The 23,455-nt window shown below is 42.4% G+C and overlaps 1 protein-coding gene across 4 annotated transcripts in view; it reads right to left on the bottom strand.

The window, feature by feature from the left end:
- Positions 1 to 23,455, bottom strand: part of RB1 (RB transcriptional corepressor 1) — a 276,260-nt gene that overhangs the window by 9,331 nt on the left and 243,474 nt on the right. For all 4 annotated transcript variants that reach the window (XM_075591161.1, XM_075591160.1, XM_075591163.1 and 1 more), the window contains 7 exons: positions 14,157 to 14,275; positions 12,681 to 12,817; positions 6,202 to 6,347; positions 3,929 to 4,033; positions 2,364 to 2,477; positions 894 to 1,057; positions 10 to 40 (listed from right to left, as the gene is read on the bottom strand). In XM_075591161.1, the coding sequence (XP_075447276.1) occupies positions 10 to 40; positions 894 to 1,057; positions 2,364 to 2,477; positions 3,929 to 4,033; positions 6,202 to 6,347; positions 12,681 to 12,817; positions 14,157 to 14,275 (816 nt within the window). The remainder of the gene's footprint in view (positions 1 to 9; positions 41 to 893; positions 1,058 to 2,363; positions 2,478 to 3,928; positions 4,034 to 6,201; positions 6,348 to 12,680; positions 12,818 to 14,156; positions 14,276 to 23,455) is intronic.

Genomic DNA, 23,455 nt, shown 5'->3' with positions numbered 1-23,455 from the left:
GAAACTTACCCCAAATGATTCACCAATGGAAACTAAGATTCTACAAATGAACAAAGAAGAAAAAAAACATTAACAATAAAACAAACCTTCATATATTGCTATAACCCAGGGGTGCGCAAACTGGGGGGCGGTTGCAGAGGATCTGCGCTCTTCCCCAAGGCATATAAATGAAATGCCGGGGGATCGCGTGAGGCGTCTGTAACTTCACTAACCTTGTCTCCGGCGACGTGATGCCAAGGGGTTACGGGACGTCGCATTGCCGTGGCAACGTGACCTCGCACATGATTTGACACTGGAGACATGGTAAGGAGGGCACGAGCGGGGGGGGGGGGGGGGGGGTGGAGTGGGACTGGGGGGAGGGGGGTGCAGACAGGGGCTATGGGGCGAAAGTTTGCGCACCCCTGCTATAACCTATAAGCTCTACTCTCCTTCTTGCTTCCCATTCGATCGTCACATCCCAGAATAACAGTGCAAGTCACTTTTCAATGTAACTGATGGCGGGTAACTCAAATTAATAACTTGTATTTTACATAGAAAGTTTCCATTCAAGAACATCATCCAGAGGTACCAATGCAGCTAAGGCAAGCAGCGCATTAATGGTGCAACACAGTAAAACTGGATTACAGGAGAACAGTTTTAGGCAACGGTAGACAATGTGATTTGCCCAACATTGACAAGGAAATACACCCACAGCATAGTACAAAGTTCAGCATCTTTCTGTTACACCATATTTTTTCCTTTGAATCTAATCACCACAATAAAAATGTTGAATTCAAATCATTCACTAACCCCAATACACCATATCAGCAATTGCAACCTTGCTTGGGTGAGCAATCTCTTTTGTTTAGATTCTAACCGATTAGCTAAAAAAAAAAAAGATGCCCATTACAAACCTTGACCTTGGAGTCATTTTGGTTGGGGAGAGCAGTCCTTCCGAAGTTTTGTATGGAGTTTTTAAAGGCGAGACATAGATATTTCCACCGGGTACCCGTAAGGGAGAATTCGCAAACCTATATGGGCTTCGTGGGATGTGAGGAATTGGAGATAAGGTAGGAGGCTGGAGGATAAATGTTTAAATATCCGAGTTATTAAAACATAGGACACTAAAGTACTTAGAAACATGCTCAGAACTCATATTGTGCATTGTTTTTCAATTACCACAATATATGCATATAATTGTAATAAACAGCAAAAAGGGTTGACTCACAGAGATTTAAAGAGTGAATAATTATTTCATAAAGTGTTGAGAGACTTACTAAAAAGTTAGATCAATGACAAGGGGTGCGTGAGTGTAATTGAGACGTGAGGTCTTCACATCCTCATCACATATTAACACTGCAGCTACAACCTGATGACTTTTCCTCCGTAACATTACAAAGATACGCCCTTTCCGCACCCGCTTTACTGCTAAAACTTTAACGCAGGCCCTCAATCTTCCCCGTCTCGACTATTGTAACCTTTTACTGTCCGGCCTTCCTGCCAGTCACCTGTCTCCCCTTCAATCTATCCTAAAACTGCTGCTAGAATCACTTTACTCTTTCCTAAATCGGTCTCAGCGTTTCTCCTGCTGAAATCCCTCTCCTGGCTTCCTATTACATTTTGTATAATTTACAAAGTTCTCCTCCTCTCAAATCTAAACACTTCTCTGCCCCTCCTTACATCTAAGCCCTAATTTCTCGCTATACACCTGCCCTATTTTTGCGTTCTGTTCAAGGATGTCTTCTGTACACCCCTTTTGTACCTAAAGCCCTCTCCCGCATAAAACTTAATTTACCACCCCACACCTTTGGAATGCCTTTTCCCTCAAAATCCGACTAACACCCTCTCTTTCTCCACCTTTAAGACACATCTTGAAACACACCTCTTTAACGAAGCATATGGGTAGCTCTGTGGCTGATACTATAAACTTCATACATCGACCTTGACCTCTTGCAGACGCACTTAGCAAAACACCCTTCTACTGTCTTTGTAACTTTTCCCTACTTGCCACTTAGATTGTAAGCTCTTCGGGGCATGGACTCTTTTCCTAATATTAACTTTGTCTGAAGCGCTTATTCCCATTATGTGTTATATTATTAGGTCGCGTGTATTACTGCTGTGAAGCGCTATGCACATAAATGGCGCTATATAAATAAAGATATACATACATATTTACGAAGCAGGACTAGTTGAAGGGGCTGTACAGTAACTCAGGTCTCAAAACCACTTAATAAATATGGGCCTAACATGGAATGCTTAATGCACAATGATATTAACATTGTTCGAAACCGTAAATAGACATTACAGGGTGTATTTGCACAGCAATCTGTGAAAAACGTAACATGCAGGTATGGCCATGGGGTCAAGAAAGCAGCACGTCCTACCCGTGTCGAAGCATACTGCAGGATGTTACTTTTCAATTTCTGCATGAAGACCAAGTTATAGAACACTATAATGGAGTCATGCTGCCCTTCTCGAATCAATACATGTTTGAAAGTCTGTGAAGAAATAATAGGAAATGAGAAAGCTGTTTAAGTCTTTGTAAAAGCATGTACTTAAAGAAAACTAGGCCAGTGTGTTTACCCCGACTACATACTGTCAATATAGGGTGACCAGACGTCCTGGTTTTCGGACTTTGTCCTTGGTCCGGGTTTTATTTTTTTTTATTTTAAATGTCCCGGTTTTCTCCAGCATTAGCTGGCTGCTTGTGCGCATGTGCGGACAGTGGCCTTTGCGCACGCACGCACATGCGTGGTGGGCACTCGCCATTCGCACGTGGGCGCTTGCCATTCTCGCATGGGAAAAGCTTGCCCCGGGGAAATATGGTCACCCTATACCAAACGCCAAATGGAGGTCTATACACTGTTCAAAACACAGAGAGAATGACAGAATCAAACAGCAATATCCCATGGGAGGTCCGGCTGCCCCGTGTACCAATTATTCTCTAATGGTATCGATTTTTTATTTTTAATACTCATATTTTATTGGTTTTACAAACCATTCAATACTTCTACAACAATGAATATTAGTGGGGGGCATTTGGAAGGGGGGTACAGGGGGAGGGATTCTCAATTCCGCTCCATGTTTCAATGGGAATCGGTGCATTGCGTCTAATCAACAAATCCTGGTTACAAAATTACGATATTACAGTACAGGTAGGTATTTATTAGGTAGGTACATGTAGGTGCGAAGCTAGATTCTCTGGCACTCTGCTCCGTAAATTACGAAGTCTCCTAGAGCCGACTGTCTGTTCCTGGTCCCAGGAGAATCATATCTATTATATAATATAATTTTTGAACAGTGTGAGAATACAGAAGTCATTTATTCTCTTAAAATGAGAGCCCCGCAATAAGATTAGTCTGCTCTTAACATGATGCAATCACAAAGTCAGAAATGAAATCACCAAAAATAATCCTTCACATTATCAGATACCAAACTCCAGTAGCATGTCAATTCAAATATCTCATGAGCTGAATTCCAACACACTGCACATTATCCTAAACACGGTCAGCTTCTGTTGTAATGGCTCATTTATCCATTACTCTAGTGGTTAACTAGAAATAACAATACTTTATACTTTAGTTGAAGCACGATAGTTTAATTATGCAATATTGAGAAAACAAACTAATTTATCTACACTCCACAGGCCCCAAAGTGGTAGAAAATGGTTTTATTTTTATTAAGATATTTCATTACCAAACGTACACTGCAATATACATGTTATTTTGAATTGTAATTGGCCCAGTTTTGAGATCGTGCACGTCTGCTGAACCGCTTAACCTCGACATCACAGCTCCTCCTCCATGTATGTAATATGGCAGTGTTACTTTTCTACTCGCTCATACCGAAGTCACCGGATTAAAACTAAATGCTTGCAGCACCTCTCCCCAAAAGGACAGATATTCCCCTGTCCTAACCATTTTCAGGAAAGACAGAGCAGGTCACTTACTTCTTGATTTGTATTTGTGAGCTCCTTGTATGAAGTTACAATAGTTTTAAATCTCAGATCAATGTTCTTTGCCTTGCAAATTCCATACATAGAACACATCATAATCTGGATAGAAGACAAAGATAATACCGAATGACAATGTATTTTAGACAGAACACAATAAGACTCGACCAAGGGCGGAACTAATCACCGGTGGACCCCGGTGCAAGTATAAACCCTCCCCATTCTCTACCTGTAGAGCGGGGCCTTACGTGCCAGCGATGGAAGGAGTCCACCCAGGCAACAATTGCAGAAGTTGGGCCCAACTTCCGTTGGGCCTAACGTCCGTGTTCCTGGGGCTAACTTTCACCTTGGTAAGCTCCCTCTGTCGCCGCTGGTTAAGGTCCCCCACCACAGGTAGAGAAGAGGGAAGGGTGTGTGAGGAGAGGGGGACTTTTAAAATACTGTAAGTGCCCGAACGGTGTTCCGGCGTGTAGGAGGATGGGCCCCTAGAGGTGGTGGGCCATGGTGGAGCCAAACTGACTGCACCTATGGTAGTTCCATCCCACTGGACTCCACAGAAAAATAAGCATGGTCACATAAGAATGTGATGTTTAGAATACAAGCTTGTGCTATTAAGGCCAGCCTGTCTTTTGTTCTCATGTGCTGTGCCCTCATAGTACAAATTATTTACAGAACTATAGCCTTTTTAAGAATGATCGATAGTTGCCAGGCTACTGTGCTAGTGGTGTGCTACTACTCACAGTAATCAATCATGCAGCATTAAACCCCTATAGCAGCCATTCTACTATTAATGTTTGTAGGGCTCTAAAAGGGCAAATCAGCAATTGTAACTTTTTAAATATTTTAACTTTGTTCTATACTGGAGAAAATGTTATAAATGGCTAAAGGTGAATAGCTTTTATTCTAAATTCCCTTCTGTGGTAGCTGATTATGAATTGTAACTACAAAATGGGAACTAGGACTAAGGTGGCTTTCAGAGGAAGTAAACTGTTTATGAATAATAATAATTAAGCATCCTAATTGTTCCCATAATATATATATATATATATATATATATATATATATATATATATATATATATATATATATATATATATATATATATCAGCAGCCTGGAAGATTGTCCCAGAAATGTGCCACTCACATGTTTCCTTTTAACTCGGTCACTCAATTTCAGAGCATGTGTATTGGTACTATAAAGCAGTGGTACGCTGAATTTGTCTGGGGGGGCGCGGGTGGTTGCAGAGGCCCCGCGCTCTTCCCCGAGGCATTTAAATTAAATGCCGGGGGATCGCATGAGGCCCCTGCAACTCTAAAAACTTACCTTGACTCTGCTGGCGTCACTCGTCTCCATGGCAACGTGGCGTCAAATGACATCACACGCGTCAAATGGCGCTGCGGGTCAAGTAAGTCACACTTGACACCATATCAAGGTAAGGGGGGGCGTGAGCAGCAGAGGAGGAAAGGCAGGGGGGCGCAGCTGCAAAAGTTACACACACACACACATATAAAAAAAAAAAAAATATATATATATATGTATATGTATGTATAGCAAGGCCCCGCTTCTCGGTGCCCCGCTTTTCGGCAATCCGCTGGTACCGAGAATGCGCAGAACGGGGCGGTCCGAGGTCACACATACGCAGACCGGGCCGGTCCAAGGTCACGCATGCACAGAATGAGGGTTTTTCCGAGGTTGCGCATGCGTAGAGGGCGAATTGCCGGTCTGTGCATGCACACACACCGAAAATCACCAGTTCCGCTTTCCGGCGGGCCCTTAGAACGGAACCCGTCGCATGCTCGTGGGCCCTCCTGTATAGTGTGTGTATATATGTACGTACAGTGTGTGTTTGTGTTATACATATATATAAATATATACACACACACACACACACACACACACAACTCCCAGCAGGCAGCCAACAAACAACAAAGCCGTCACTTCCGGTTAGGCGTTAGCCGTTTATATTTTCGTGACCATTTTCAGTTTTTTTTCCCTATGAAATTTTTGTGGATGGCACTGCCACGCAATAAATTTCACTTCAAAATGTCTTTACCTAAATGGACTGTAAGGGGACATACAGCATAGCACAACTTCGTAAATAAGGGTCTAGATGTTTAATTGGAACAGTAACTTTACATATTAAAACATTTTAATATATAATTAAAGTTGACTGGTTCCCTTTTCCCGATATAAAGTTGCAATATGATTTCTAGCTGTTCGCAATAGATCTACTGTAGGTAGCATGACAGCAGAGACAAAAAAAGATTACCTGGTCTAAATGTCTGTCTCTCATTAGTTCATATTCATTCTGAAGGGTGTGCTGGAAAAGTGTCCAGACCACGTGCTCTAATTCAGAGTGTTCAGACAGAAGACTGGAACAAAGGCTGTTTAGCCTCAGATATGCCAATCTGTACACTGGGTTTGGAAAGCAAAATAAATGAATATTAGTCAGAAACAGCTAAATCAGCTTATACAAAAAATTCCTTTTTGGTGGATGGTATTATGTTTATTTTAACGCACAATTATTTCACTTTTAATTCCAATTATTATATACAGAAATGTGGCACCGCCATGGGCACGAGGTTTGCTCCTAGTTATGCCAATTTATTCATGGACAGTTGGGAGGAGGAGTTCATTTGGAACAACTGTCCTCTAGGGGCGAATCTCGTGCTCTGGCGGCGCTACATTGACGATGTGTTTTTTGTCTGGTCAGGCAGCCAAACTTCACTTGATGTTTTTTGCACTTATCTTAATCACAATCACCATAACCTTAAATTCACTTGTAATTCTAGCACGGAGCACATTGATTTCCTGGATCTTCACATTTATATTAGAGATAATACAATACACACTAAGACATTTTTCAAGCCAGTACAGGCTAACAATTATGTGCGTGCAGATAGCCAACACAATCCACAATGGCTACGGAACATTCCGAAGGGTCAGCTGGTGCGTCTTAAACGCAACTGCACTGATGATGAAACTTTTAAGACACAGGCTAAAGATTTAAAAGACAAATTTATTATGAGTAAATATCCAGAGGATCTCATTGATAGGGCTTTTGACCAAGTTAATAATCTACAAAGGGATAGTTTATTTAAATACAAAAACAAAGAAAAGGATACGGTGGAGAGAAGCACTAAACAAATTGCATTTATAACAAAGTACAATGAGATGGCCCCAAAAATCAAACAGATTCTGAATAAATATTGGCCTATTTTACTTAAAGACGAAGTGTTGGTGGACATTCTTCCTAAAAAACCTAATATAATATTCACCAAGGCCAATAATTTAAAATCTAAATTGGCTCCCAGCTGTCCCATTAAACAGCACAAACAGAAACAAATAGGGAGTCTAAAGGGTTTCTTTACTTGTGCTAGGTGTGTGGCCTGTTCCTTTGGCATAAATGCTAGACAGTTTACATCTACAGTTACCTCTAAGAGCAACCCAATTAAAACATTCATTAACTGCCATTCAACATTTGTAATTTATTTGCTGCAATGCCCTTGTGGCTTGCAGTATGTTGGCAGAACAGGGAGGACTTTTCAGAGACGTATTTACGAGCATGTCTACAATATAAGAAAGGGACTGGTCACACACAGTGTCTCACACCATTTTCTTTTACATCACAATAAGAACCCCATAGGTTTACGGTGTCAAGCCATTGAGGAGGTTCAGGCCAACCCACGAGGGGGGAGTAGACTCAATCATGCCAGTATGCGTGAAACATACTGGATATATGAATTGAAAACACTCTCACCGAAGGGGTTAAATATAGATTTCGAATTGAAGGACTTTCTATAACTCATTTATTGTTCTTTTCTTGTGAGCTTCATTCATTATTTATATTTTTAGACTTTTTAGTAATTTTATATAACTTTTATATGTTTTAAATGTTTTATGTTGTGTAGGTTTGTGATTTTTTTATGTTTATATGTATGCTAGCCAGGCTTTGCTGTTCGCCACCCCTACCCTGGTAACTATGTGGTTAAATATCACCATGTACATTTATAACCAATCAGAAGCATGGACCATGGGTATTTAAACCACCCAGACCTAGGGGCAGTGACATCCCTTGAGAAAGTGCGCGCATGCGCATGAAACGCGTTGGGAAGAATTGATTTTAGAGTTGGAGTGTGGTTCCCGGTAGCAGCAGCTCAGTATCCGGTTGTGTTGTGGGGGACGAGACAAGTAAGAGGACAGAACTTAGGCGGAAGGAGGAAGGAGCGCGACGTCACGTCCGCCTGGTGGTACAGCTCCTGCGGTCCGTGCGGCTCTACACTGCATCCCCGTCACGTGGGACGCTAGTGAGAAGACTCCGGTCGCCATCTTGCGACTACCAGGGACTGTGTCTCCAGCCTTACTGCTTGAAAACATTTCATATCGTGTGAGTAGGGCAACGATTTTACCCCCCACCCCTGGATTGATGTCTGCATACCACGGAACCCTGCATAGTTGTTAATAAATAGCTTTTCATTATTTTATAGTCTGGCTTGTGTCAATGTGAGTTTGTCTAGTTTGTCATGTTTGTATTGTGTTGTTAATGTTACATGTCATGGTTTTATATCTGCATTGACTGATATACTGCACCATAATCTATTTTCTTTTATTTCCACATATCTTACCATCCCTTGGAGAGATTCCACAGTCCGTTTGTATACCTATTGACCATTCAAGGACATCAATTGGACTATCACCTAATTGGTTTGGACTTCAATATTCATATTGTTATATTTGGCGCCGGCATTCTCCTTTTTCTCTATGCCATCCCACTGACTGTACTGTCAGTATCTGTCTGGCTGCCATTATTGTTTATTCATTTGAATTTCACGTGTGTCCCAATAGGGGTATTGTTATTTTTAGCGCTGTTTTGCACCGTCTTTCTTTTGCTTTTGGATATATGGTGGGGAGGCACTCTTTTAGATTGAGGACCGGCCCAACAGACTTCTCCTATGGGTCGTCCGACCTTGTACCAGTTTTTATTTATTAACCCGCCGGTAGGCCTTCAAAACACAGTGGGTGAATGGTCAACGTCCGGCTGTAGTCATCTGAAACTCACCAGGCCTTTATCCCCCGTACCCAATTTTCCAACTCTATCTGTCCATGAAATGTCTATGAATTGACTGTATAACCCTGTTCTGTTAATGTAACCATGTATTGTTATAACTCTGTGGCCAGGACATACTTGAAAACGAGAGGTAACTCTCAATGTATTACTTCCTGGTAAAACATTTTTATAAATAAATAAATAAATCACCCTGACAGTCTGAGACCATTTTGCTAGTCGGTCAAAAATATTCACATTATGGCTCCGGCTTCTTCCCTCTCACGGGCCTCGGGACATATTAGTGCCACCACTTCAAGGGTTCTGGCTACCGCAGCAACTTCCTTGGTAAATTCTAACTTCACTACCATGTAGCCTAAATAGGGGTAGCTGGCATTACTGAGGCTCCACACAACAAGTCCATCCAGCGCCTCCAGTTGCAGGTGTCTTAGGTACCAGTTGTACCATTGAAAAATGTCAAGAGAACACAAAGTCCTTGGCACAACTATAAATTAGATATCAGTCCTGAACAAAACCTGCAATCAGTCCAGGCGTATAGTCTCTGATAACACTTGATCTCCTTAGGATATGGTGATTCTGTGAACAGAGAAAGAAGGACCTACAAGTCTGGTAGGGGCGGGTCATTAACTGTAATAGCGAGACTATGTCGGGTAATGATAGTCTATACCGTAAAGGCATCTACCCCGGCTATACCTGTGGGCACCATCTGCAGGTCAAGAATTTCAGAACATACACAGAATATAACATCTTTGGTATCATAATGTAATACTTTCTCTTGTATCCTGACTCTTCCCCACGCTCCATTAATAGCGACATCATCAACGGTGTCAGGGATTCCTGTTACTAAGAATGCTTTGTCACGATCTAATCCCTCCTTGGACCACCAGTCCGTAAAAATGGCGGTACTAGTAGTGACATAAGGCCTCGTGCACTCCACAAAATGGCCGCCTTTAGTTTTGGTGGACAATTGTCTGACCGTTACAATCTTCAGGGGAGGATAACCACAGATTATTTCTGTGCCCCGTATAACTAGATAGTGGAAATCTCAACAGTGCCTCCAATGATAATCCCTCTTTATGATATATATATATATATCTCGAGGGCGGGGGGCCTGAGTCCGTCTCCCCCAGACACAGATGTTGGGGGTTAACCTTTCTTTTATATATGAAACTGGAAAACGAGAGTCCGGCCATACCCCTGGTATAACGGGGTGAGAGGCCACTTCCTTCTAATCTGAACACAGATTACAAACAATTTATACAATAACACTTTCCCTTTCCCGGTGCTTGCGCAATTGTCCCTGCGATAGCCCTGGGGACCCACTTACCGGGTAGCACATGTGTGTGATGAGCAAACGTTGCAGGCCTGTGTTGTGGCAAACAGAGGGGGGCCAGCTGTTTACATGCTGGGGATCCCACGTAGACAATTGTACTTGGGCAGATCGCTCCCTTGTGTCAGGTTACTGTAAGGAATCCGCTCCTGGCTTTGATTCTAGCCTTGCAGACCTCTGCAGTTTACAATGTCTCCCTCTGGCAATCAATGGCACATGTGCTGCCTCTCACTGCAGCTTCAGCCCTGTGCTGCGTCATTGGAGGAATGCTCACACCTCCCTCCTTTGATTGGCTCGCCGCCCTTTATATGCTGGGCTCTGGTACTAATTCAGTGCCGAGCATAATCCTTCTCTTAGGATGTTACTGTGTTTGCGACAAGCTACCTGTTTGGCCGTCCTTTTTCCTGTATCCTGGTTGCTAGATCATGTTCCTGGTTCCCGTTACCTTCTGCATTCTCCTCTAGCAGAGGTTACCTTCGGTTTCCTGAGGTCTGCTGCTACTCTCCACACAGAGGCCTGTTTCGGACTCCTTTGCTGAAGCGCTGGTTTCTGTTACCTTCTGCATTCTCCTCTAGCAGAGGTTACCTTCGGTTTTCTGAGGTCTGCTGCTGCTCCCCACGCAGAGGCCTGTTTTGGACTCCTGTGCTGAAGCGCTGGTTTGCCAGCGCTGCCCTGCGGTGTGCCTAGTTCGGTCTGCCTTCTCCCTTTGCTGGGACCGGTGCCATTGGACGTTCCCGCTACTCGCGCAGAGGCCACTCCCGCACTGCTGCTGCGCCTACGCTGAAGCGGAGCGCACCTGACTTCCCGTTGCCGATCCCCTGCTTGGATATTGATGTTTCTACTGTCTACAACCCAGACCCTGGTGTGTCTAAGGATTACCCTGACTTCTCCAACCCAGACCCTGCTATGAACGACTACGAACTGCGCAATCCTGAACCGGCTTTGTGGTCTAAGGTCGGTGTATTCACATCCCCACCTCAGCCCCGCGGTCCGGTCCTGGTTTGTGGCAAGCACAACCGTGACAGTTACACTTCTCCTCCCCTTGTGGGCTCAGGACGGTCTGGATCTGTGGGAAGCGGCCAACCTGCGGTTCTGTACAGCCGGTAAATCTGTCCTTCTCAGCAGGGTTAGCACGCAAGGCTGTCTGTCTAGCGGTCCTTGTGGGAATCCCCATACCTGCGGTTAGAATAAGGCTGCGGCCCCGCTGGCACTGCCCGCGCTCATGCTTGAGAGCGGTGACATCACCAGCTCTCCAAACATGAGCGCCGGGTGTTCTGGCTATTTCGCAAGCGCGCGGGAGAGGGGGGGGGTAGGGGGGGAGGGGGCATTGCGGGCAAGTTGTGTGCGCTTCAAAGTTACATTTTTTTGTTTACTCAAGCGCCAAGCTTGAGTGAGTGTGCGTGCCCGAGCGCGCGCGCACCGCGTGAGCGGGGACTTGCACATATACATTTATGTAATTAAAAGCAGCAAGCACCACGCGCTCAGCATCAGCAGGGACGCAGCCATTGATGCTACCAACTTCTCTGGGAAAAGTCTTGTCTCTCTCAAATCACCTCCTCACACCTTGCTCCCCGCAGGCTGTCTGACGCTCTCCTTATTAGGCCTCGGCCATGTTTACCGATTGCTGGCGGAAGCATGCTGAGGCGTGCTCCCGCTCAGCACTGAGCCCCTACATCCGCAATTAGAGCGGCTTTAGTAGGGGCTCAACTGCGCTTCCGCACGCTTGCGGAAGTGCAGGTCTTAGGGGAATTTAACATTCCCCCGCTTGCCGGCGTGACAGGCCGGTCACGTGAGTGGTTCGCCCAATGAGGGCGAACCAGCTCCGTGACGTCACTGGCCCGCCCCCGGCCAGTGACGCGCCGGCCCGCTGACAGCGCATGCGGTAAGCAACCGCAAGGCCAGGGTAAGCACCCGCTTTTCCTGCGCCTCAGCGCGCCTCAGCAGGGAGCATGGCTGAGGCCTTAGTCCCGTGATCTTTTTCTTCCTTTCCCTCAGCCTTTGGTTGGGGGCATGTCATGTATCCCTCTCCTAACAGCAGGGGCTTCTGGGAGTTGCAGTCTATCTGCTGCTGCTTTGTTATTGGCTCATTCCCAGCAGCACAAACAGTCCCTTCCTGTATCTCTCCCTGCTGCTGCTGTCCTATCAAGGTGCTGAGGTCTGTGATCGGTTGAGCAACATGTATACCAACAGATATACTGTACTCAGGTATGCTACACACTCATGGGACTCATGATCAGTAAAGTAATCTGCTATAGTGGTACGGTATAAAAAAGGTCGGGAATCCTTGGTTAAATATTTGGGAATAAAGTTACTAGATGCAATACTTCCTTTGTGCATATATAATGTAACATACCTTTTTTGTAAAACAGTGACAGCGAGGTAGATTTCTGCTGAGGTTGAGATGTAGGTAGAACATGCCCATTGGTAATCGGTGGGGTAGGTATACTAGCTGTGGCACACTGGTGAGATGATCTTACAGGCGACAGATACCTGCAAAATGTGAAACATGTTAAAAAAAAAATAATGGGTGGTTAGTTTTGTGCACAAACAGCAGGAAAATCCACCCTGCCCTGCAGGAAAAAAAAGATAGGGTTTGAAAGGTGACATAAGACCACTGCCTTCATAATACCTTTCTTCTACATGTCTAGTACAGGGGTGGCAAACTCTAGTTCTCAAGGGCCACCAATAGGTCAGGTTTTCAGGATATCCCTGCTTCAGCACAGGTCAGCCACCTGTGCTGAAGCAGGGATGTCCTGAAAAACCTGACCTGTTGGTGGCCTTAGAGGACTGTAGTTGGCCACCCATGATCTAGTATAAAAAAGGGAAAAAACAAAATAAATTGACCATTGGGGAGTGAGAATGGCCATATCCCTGACCCATTGTGTGAATGTGTCTAATACAGTATGTTAGTAACCCATACAAGCCGAGGTATCCATTCTAAGCAGCCTTTATTCTACAGTATGCAAATGCTATATGTACACACCCTCATGTAAAATATAATCAATCCATAAAATAGAAGGTTCAATTTTTTGCTCACAGATTATCCTTTTAATTAAGAGTAAGGATTCTAACAGTGATTCACTGCACAGCATTGGCTTTTTACTCCAATGGGGTCCCACATGAAGGTACGTTTAAAATGAGTGCCCTGCAACAATCCTACAATGCTTATGGATTAAAGAAGCAATCCTCGCCTCACTATTTGTGTTGTTGTTGCATAGGTTTGGAAGCAGGAGATCCCTCAGCAGAACCATTTAATCACCAAGGACCCCCTGGACCTCAAAATAAATGCATGAAAAGGTGCCGCCGGTCACTTATTTAAATCCCTCGAGTCACGCAGGCCAATAGGAAGCCGCAATGTATGGCTTTGCTGCTTCCTAATGGCCTGCGTGACGCGTTAGATTTAAACGCCATTTTGTTTCCTCTGGAGGGGACGCTACCGGCGGCACCAGGACTTCTCCTGTAATACAACTTGAAGTTACACCAATATATTTATACAATACATATATTTTTGTCACCTATTTAACCTAGCATTCTTTCACACTATGTTGCCCAACCCAGGGGTTCTCAATTCCAGTTCTCAGGACCACTACAGGTCAAGTTTTCAGGATATCCCTGCTTCAGCACAGGTGGTGCAGTCTTCCACTGAGCCACTTGTGCTGAAGCAGGGATATCCTGAAAACCTGACCTGTTGGGGGCTTGAGGACTGGAGTTGAGAACCACTGGCATGAGTGACAGTCACACTGGATAGATTCAGTATTTAGCACTATTACAGGAGCCTTCATCAAATCTAAGACACACTGATAAACCAGATGCTATCAATTTTACTTACAGATCTGCAGCAGTATGATTGTGCTGTAGTGGCTGATTAAGTGTACTTGTCAAGTCCGGATGATCAACTGATCCCTCACGATCCCTTGTTTGTTTGATGAGATCAAATAGTGGTGAAACCTAGATGAAGGCAAAATGAATGTATTAGTGAGAGTACCCTCCAAGATCATCTTTGCTCGCCTCACACAATATATTTTTTATAATAATTTACACAAACTAAATGAAAGTTTGCATTGTACATTGGACTTCTGTATGACAATTTTAAAGCAGCAAAACACCTACATTTCTAGCTCTGGGATTTAAGCAGGGGGTCTCCAAAGCTGAACTATGTTAATTTCAGCTCAGAGAACCCCCTGCTTCCAGAAATACTTACCTCCATAGGGGTGCCGATATCTCTGAAGCCAGGGAACGAGTGTGCCTAACGAAATGGCGACTTAAATGTCTTGCGTCACGCGGGCCAATAGGAAGCCGTGATGTCATCCTTAGCGGCTTCCTATTGGCCAGTGTGACCTAAACATCTAAAGAAGCAAAGTGCCTTTTTTTATTACACGGGATTGAAGCAGGGGATCTTCAGAGCTGAACCCCATTAATTTCACCTCTGGGGATCCCCTGCTTTCTGAGATACTTACGCCCGTAGTAGATGCTAGTAGCCACTCTGGTTGTGTGGCATGGGGCACATTATGGCCACTTTTCAAAGTTCCCGCACACTGCAGGCCAATAGGAAGCCGTGACGTCATCCGGTACAGCTTCCTATTGGCCCACGTGACGCGGAACTTTATAAAGCAGAGGGGTACCTACACCCCCTATGAAGGTAAGTACAGGCAGTCCTCGTTTTACAATGCTTCGCTTTACAACGAATGGCTTATCCAACACTATGCAATGCATACCTATGTTCATTTTTACAACGCCAAAACGGCTTATCCAACGCTCGTACAACGCTTTGCAAAGTTGTTTGTGTATATAATATATATATTATATAATATAATACTATATAATATATTATTATATGTTGTGTTATATTATATATATAATACAGTATATACACTATATAATTTATGTGTGCTGCGTATCTTATTGCCTGCATAAAATATTTGGTGTATTTTAGTGTTAAAAATGCCTTCAGGAACGGAACCTTTCATTTAAACAGTGTTCCTATAGGAAAACGTGATCCGCTTTAAGACGTTTCGCTATCCAACGCCATTTTGAGTAACGCATTGTGTCGGATAACCGAGGACTGCCTGTATCTCTGGAAGCAGCTGTACCCTGGAACTGAAATTAACGATGTTCAGCGCCGGAGACCCCATGCTTCAATCCTATGTAAAGAAATACAAATAAATGTAAAAAAAAAAAATCAACAGAGATACCGGCAAAAAAGTTGTCGTGCTAAGTGTTTTGTTGGTTTTAAGTGTCCTCACACATTTGAACGGTACGGAGTACTAACAAAATGATACTGCTTATACACAAAGGTTACACAAAATAATCTTAGATCGTGCAAGCCACAAAACTAGCAGACTTCTGCAAGTCTTCATATAAGCAGCAATATGACTTACCACATTACACACGCCATGTGGTAGCACAATGCACTCACACTGCAGTACAATCACATTTTGATACACGTTGGCAACTTTCCTAAAATGTTCATAAGTATGGTTTTATAGGCTGCAAGTGCAATACAGAGCAGACGAAATATTGATTTTGTCAATTAAAACTGACACACTAAATTAATTACTGCACCTCTCAAACTATTTTCTTCTTAATGCCTCAATGTGAAATATATTGACAATTGATTTTACAGATAGATAAAACAATGCCTTATACAAAAAAATATATAACTATTGTTCATTTTCCATATGCTACATGATTTTGTAGCTCATACACTTTATGTTGTTTGATTACCAGGTTGCAGGGTTTTACTGGAGCACTTCCCTTGCATGGTTTGGCTTTTTTATTTTTCAGTTTGCTTTTAAAAGTAGAAACTAAAGAGAAAGAACTCAGCTAATTAGCACTCTTTAACCTAAGTAGTGTAACGTTAAGTGCTTACAAATAACCTTTATTAATAACTTGAGTTAAAATAAAGTGGTGCTTTTAAAAGTAACTGCCCACTCATTGAGTACTAATGCAATTTGTTTTCATTTAAATTGTTTTAGTTGTGAAGTGTCCGAGATAAAAGTACTCAATAGAAGTTCAACACCATTTAATGTAAAGTACATTGTGCAGAGCTTGTGTGATCCCATAGAGAATCCTGTTGAAATCAAAAAGGGGACACCGAAAATAAATGTAATATGTTAGAATATTCGTCTGAATGCCTGGGACCCAGAGACCTTCAACAATTCAGTGCTAGAATCCAGAGGTCAATCAGAGTATGGTGTGCAAATTTACAGATGTTATATGTCTGGATTTACCCAAAGATATAACAACAATATTTTAGGAAAAAACACATATCACAAGTAACAGGGGGTTGGGGGAATGAAGGGGGAGGGGGAAGGTCACCATCCATCCCCCAGAAAGTCCGCCAGATCTTAGATCTCTAGTACTCCTCCAGTTCCAACTCGGTCGCCCTTCACTAATTGATCATAATTTGTCCTTGACGTGACTTATCTCTCACGCCACGGGTCTCAAGGTTGATAAAATTTGTCGGTGGATTGTCTGAGCATTGCATAGGAACTCTGGCTCCTATTCCTTCAGGTGGATTGTCTGAGAAAGGCTTTCAACCTCTCCATTGTCATTACCTCATTTAATCTGTTTCCCACAGTCTGCCTGTATGGGGGGGGCCCCCCGCTTCTTCCTGGCTGCCGCAATCGTACATCTGGCCACAGTCAGAATGAAAGAGATTAAACGTTTCATGTGGGGATTAATATCCTCCACAGGTTTGGCTAGCAAGTAGATCAGAGGGTCTATGGGTATCGATAATTCCGTTATATCTCTAATCATTTCTTGAATGGTAAGCTGGACATGTCCACAAGATATGGACCATGTCTCCCTTTTGTCCGCAACCCCTCCAACACAAATCGGAGGCCTCCGGATCAATTTGATTCAACCTGCTTGGGGTGAGGTACCAATAATATAAAATCTTGTAGATGTTTTCTTTTATCGTAGTACATATGGAAGTTTTGCTGCGAATTCCCATACGTCTTCCCAGTCATCATAATCTATCTCTAAATGTAAATCCGTGGCCAATCTAAGCATATAACTGTGGTCTGGAGTGTCGCTCGATGCCTCGAAGCCTAAATATATTTTTGAGATCAGACCCTTCTGCTAGATACCCCGCTACAGAGCATCTCAAAGTTCGTAAGCTCAGGGAATAGAAAGTACCGGGAGGTTGTATTTAAAAAATGTCTGATTTGGAGATATTTAAATAGGGGGAGGTCTGGGGCTTCAAACTTGTTGCGGAGATCTTGAAAGCTGAGAAGCTTTCCTCTATTTAAAAAATCTGCAATTGTGTTGATATTCTTGTTTTTAATTGGTCGAACAACTTTGCGTTACAACCCGGGGTAAAATTAGGGTTATTAAAGAGGTGGGTGAGCTGGGAGACTTGCGAGGCTAACTTACATTTTTCTTTCGTTATGTTCCAGATGTTCCATGTACACCCCATCGCTCCCAGCTCAGCCACCTTCATGCTCGACTCGTTTCCCCGGGGGCCAAAAGTGACATTGGTAGGGAGAGTGTCTTTGAGTAATGAGATTTGATGGCCAACCAGCAGAACATATTTGGGTCAGCATTCCAGACCACTACTTGTGTAAGCTGAACAGCTTTGTAATATTTCAGTATATCTGGGACTCCCATGCCTCCTCTCGCCCTCGAGGTTAACATGACCGACCTTGCTATTCTAGGTCTTTTATTATGCCAGATAAACTGAAATATTCTATGTTGAAAGTTTTTCAACTCCATTCTAGGAATCTGCATCGGAAGGGTCTGGAAATAGTATAATAGTCTAGGCAGAATATTCATCTTAACCGATATTATCCTCTCGAGCATGATATCTGGTATTTATTCCAATTCAGGAGATCCTTCTTGATCCTATCAAACAAGGGAGGGTAATTGCATTGATAGAGAGTCATAATACCTAGTAATATGGACCCCTAGATATTTAATATTAGAGTGGCACCATCTATAATTAAAATCTAATTGTAGCAATTTAATTTCTTGGGTTGGTAATGTCAGATTTAAAGCCTCAGATTTGTCATTATTATTAAGGCAGCTTTTTAAATGAATAACCACTGGATAATATGCACATATTCAATGAAAAATGTGAACGGTTCATTTTATAATACAAACACGTTTTCGGATTGCTCAATGAGAAATGGAATTGACTCACTTGTCACACTTCCGTTTTTGTGGTTTGCTCTACATGTCCCCATAAATATCATTGCAAGCCCTACGATATTTCTCAACTGCACAGATCTTAGAAGTAAAACTCTACAGGAAACGAAAGTCACATTACTAAAGGGCACATTGTTTTAGGCAGTTAAGATCTTAACATATTTTAGCTGGAATTTCTTTTATTGGTGAATATTTGAGGCTTTATTTTGAGATGGTATTGTCTGACTGCAATTATACATGAACTTCTAAGTACAATTTCAGATATTTTGGTAATAATAATTAAAAAAATTAAAAAACAGCAGCAACTCGTGTGGACTTTTCTAATGCTTTATCAATTATTTAATTGAAACATCAACGTTTCAACTTCAGCTAGACCACAAGATATTTTGTATGCATTTAAAACAAAGTAAAAAAAAACAAACAAAACAATGATCACTCTTCACTTCAGCAAGGCAAGCGTCACAGTTCTGAAACTAAAGTACTAAACGGATCTGGATTTTTGTTAAATCGGAACAATTTTAGAACTTTTTTTTCCAAGGGAAAAGTCTTTCAGTTGTTAAATTAACAGAAATGGATCATGAGTTCTAATCGTTAGTCTTACAGAAGAATTACAATGTCCATTCTTATTTCAATCAGACCGCAATGGAGAGAATATATTCTTAGTCACAGGGGGGTCCAAAGCCTGCGGGAGAGTATGAAGGGGAAACTGGATGAGACTCATTCATCTACATTTGTTGTAACTGCAACAAACAAACAAACATTTTCTGAACCCCGCCCAGTTTTACCCATTACATTGTTAAATAAGCACAATGGCTTTGTACATTGAGGAGCTATAAACACTACAAAAGAGAGGGAGCAGCCTGTTCTGCCGCTTTGTGTATGTTTAGAGTTTGGGGATATACCAAGTACGTTTACATATTTGTCCAAAATTTGATTTAAAGCCCCGGCTCCTCCAAATAAGATAAACTAAGTATAGGAAGCAAAGGCAGGTCGCCGTGTTCCTTTCCTTTTAGTCCCCAAGTATGGAAGATAAATCCACAGGAAATAAACAAATAGTATAATAAGGTCTGGGGCCATAAGCGTTTTTACAATAGAAAGGATAAGAAAATAAGTGATTTTGTTTTCTTTTAATCTTGGAGATAGAGATGGAAAGATCTTCATGGGTTGCTGAATATTGATGCCATTACATCTTTATAATACTGTCCTCATTGTTGCACAAGAGTTGTCTTATTTGGTTGCTTCTGGGGAAAACGCTAAATATATTACAAATGTAATACACAGTATATGTCATGTCTCCAGCCACACGTACCATGTGACTTACCTTCAGACAAATAGCAAGTTAAAGCAGCAAAACATATCTTTTTTTTTTTTAATAAATCAGTTAGAGGGGGGGGGGGGGAGGGATCAACTCAATGTCACTTTTAGTGAGTTTTAAACTATCCTGTGATTTCTATAACAGGTTTTAGCTCACCTCCCAAGCAGTGTGAGACCGTTGCAACACTTTCCTGCTTGCGATAATCTGTTGCAAATTGTTCCTAGCAGTTTGAGCTGTGCTTTGCCCCAATGTTTACAAGGCTTAAAATATATTGTAATTGGCCACATTACTACTATTTTTGGGGGCGATTCTGGATGCACCCTCAAATGCTTGATGTCATTTTTTTTACTGATGGTTTAAATTCACCGTTTCCCTCCAAAGTTCCCACTTTAGCAAGAGATTCATGGCTGTGAAAATGTGATTATTGCAAAGATTTAGAGCATTTCTTTCACATGACATTGCATCAGATTCTCAAACGGGCACTCATGTAATATCATTACTGTTACAAGCTCTCAGGACAAAAAACTATTCCAACACACATTTATACAGCCCATCATGGCATGTTTTTACATCCTGGTTAAGTCCGTTTCATCACTATGGTGATTAATACACAGTCTGCCGGTGTTGGTGGGGATGTAGGGTGTCTGGAACACGGCAGTACCAGCGTCATACACAGACACTGACAGCAGTGTTATGTGTCAGAGCTATGTTCCACAGATAATGAACATGATGCATTATAATGTATAAAGTATTTATCTACGTAAACTAGACAATTTTGCCAACATTACAGATCCTTCACAAATAATTTGTTTTAATAAATCATTCAAATATTAACGTGGCTTTTCAGCTGGTTCATACGAAGGGAGAAAAAAGTGGGACTTGTACAACAAGAACCTTGGGGGGAAGTAGCTTTGGAGGGGAAAAGGGTTGTAGAGATTGAGTATAATTATGTGCATCGTGTACATTAAAAGGAGCAAATAAATCTTTAGTAGCCATGCGGATATATATTGTGGTCTGTGGCACTGAAGTTGTTAAATTGCATTTATAAATGCATGACGAGAAATAGTATAATTATCCAGGGTATTGAAAGCTGCAGTTGTTTCTTTGCTCTCATTACAGTTTGGCTTTGTAGTGGCTAGAGTATCTTATAAAACGAAGATTACAAAGGGGTTTCCACTGTATATCACAGTTACTTTATCCTGTTCACAATTTCAGCTTATCAGATATATTTAACACTAGCTGATATACCCGGCGTTGCCCAGCAACCTGCTCGCGCCCCCCCTACATAATCGTGCGCCCCTCCAAGGGGGCGCGCCCCAAGCTAATGTATGTAACACCCCCCCCCCCACCTAGTGTGTGTGTGTGTGTGTGTGTGTGTGTGTGTGTGTGTGTGTGTGTGTGGCCCGTCACTCCGCCTCAGGCCAATGAGAGGTGTGCGGGGGCGGGCGGCCCAAGGGACCAATGAGATTTCACCTAGGGACACCGAACATCCAGACAGGCATACAGTGCTTTCACTAATATAGTATAATATATGGAAAATTCCTGATAAGGACACACTACACTTTTTATTATGATGCATTTTTCCTAAGGTATCTGTTTGTAATTCATAGTTTTGGCGATAGAACAAACTGGCTGCTATTTGCTCTACAGGAGTAATTCAGCACTATGCTTTGCAAACAAAGGAATCATTTCGGGGGATTGTACCATTAAAGGTGCAGTCTCACAAAGGGCCAACTGAACTAATGATGTTAAAAAATGATACATACATACACATGCACACACACTTCACATTAAACTGTTTCCTGATTAACCAGCAGAGATGGAGAGGGTATCCATGCATCTTAATAGGACATACATGCAGGATATACTTGAAAACGAGAGGTAACTCTCAATGTATTACTTCCTGGTAAAATATTTAATAAATAAATAAATAGTGGAGTATACAAGATTGATTGCCAACGAACCCTCTGTTTAGTGTCACCGTTGTAACAAAATACAAAGGAATCATCTAATGGCATATATAATTTTGGTTCTAAGAGGGACACAACGTTTCATTGACTGCTTTCATGATGATAATTTGTTCCAAACACATTATTGTAGTGGAAGGCCCAAGGAAGATTTCATCTGAAAAGGTAAACATATTGTTCAAGTTTAAATGGGGGCTTGTAAAATGCTTACAGTTAGACGTATAAATTGCAGGGTGAAGTGACGAACCAAACGTGACACCTTAGACCACACTAAAGCAACTAAAGCAACTGTTCGCCTCAGGCAAGTCACTTCTCATCAATCTTAAATGACAGGAGACCTGCGATGCAGGTTGGATTTCAAATCCCAATGCAAATCTACTCTGTGCGTAATGTGCCATTTGTCAAACACCAGTTGCAATAATTAACCTCTTCATTGCACGCAGGGATTATAACATGTTGGCAGTCAGAGGCTGGAATTATTTTCGTTGTAGTACATTGTTGCTATAACAGCAAACCCCATTAGGGACAGCAGAACTGAGTGTGGCTGTGTAAAAATAAATTCTTGTTGGTTTAGTTCACCCCCACAAAGAACCACACTGAACAGATGGAAGAACAGTATTCATGTATTCAAGTCTGTCTGATATAAAATACAGTGCAACGTTGTCAATATGTGTATAATCGGTCCCTGTGTTTGGGGACATGAATAAATGACAGTTGTACTACAAAAGTTTCTGGCGCTCAGTTTTATACATTCTTGCTATCTCGTCGACCTGCCACCTGAATCCAGCGCCCAGGGTCAAGGTAATCCATGTTGAGTGCCGACCTTTGCATAACAATGTAAACTCCCTAGGAGCCGGGCAGGGAGGGTTACATACAATGGCAAGAAAAAGGTTTGTGAACCCCTTAGGATTGTCACATATTTCAAACCTAAAAGGTTATTAGATCTTAATCTAAGACCTAATTAATAATAGATAACCTGATCAAACAAATGACACAAAAACATATTTTTTCAACATTTATTTGACCACAAACGATTCAACATTCAAAATCCATGTGTGAAAATATCCCCTTGAGCAGCAATGACTTCATGTCTTCACCTAAGCGTTTCCTGTAACTGCTAGTCAGTCGTGACAAATTTTGGCCCATTCCTCCTTACAGAACTGCTTCAACTCAGTGACATTGGAGGGCTTCCTTGCATGGACAGCTCTCTTGAGGTCCTGCCACATTTCAATGGGGTTTAGGTCCAGATTTTGACTAGGCCATTCTAAAACGAGGAATTTCTTCTTCTGCAGCCATTCTTTTGTAGATCTGCTTGTATGTTTAGGATCATCGTCTTGCTGTATGAGACACTTTCGCTTCAGCTCCAGCTCAGGGGCGGATTGCCTGACATTCTCCTCTAGAATCTTCTGATACAATGCAGAATTCATGTTTGTGTAAATGATTGCAAGCTGTCCAGGTTGCGAGGCAGCAAAGCAGCCCCAAATCATCACACCCCCACTACCATGCTTGACGGGTGGGATGAGGTTCCTGTGTTCAAATACAGTGTTTAGTTTTCGCCAAAGATAACGCTTCTCATTGAGGTTCTACCTTTGACTCATCTGTCCAGAGAACATTGTTCCAGAAATCTTGTGGATCATCTATGTGCTCTTTGGCAAACTTCAGACGGCAGCAATGTTCTTTTTAGAGAGTAGTGGTTTC

This window comes from Ascaphus truei, chromosome 3, assembly GCF_040206685.1.
Source record: "Ascaphus truei isolate aAscTru1 chromosome 3, aAscTru1.hap1, whole genome shotgun sequence".
NCBI classification, from domain to species: domain Eukaryota; kingdom Metazoa; phylum Chordata; class Amphibia; order Anura; family Ascaphidae; genus Ascaphus; species Ascaphus truei.
The sequence above is the reverse complement of the archived record's forward strand: the minus strand, read 5'-3'. Positions and strand labels throughout refer to the sequence as shown.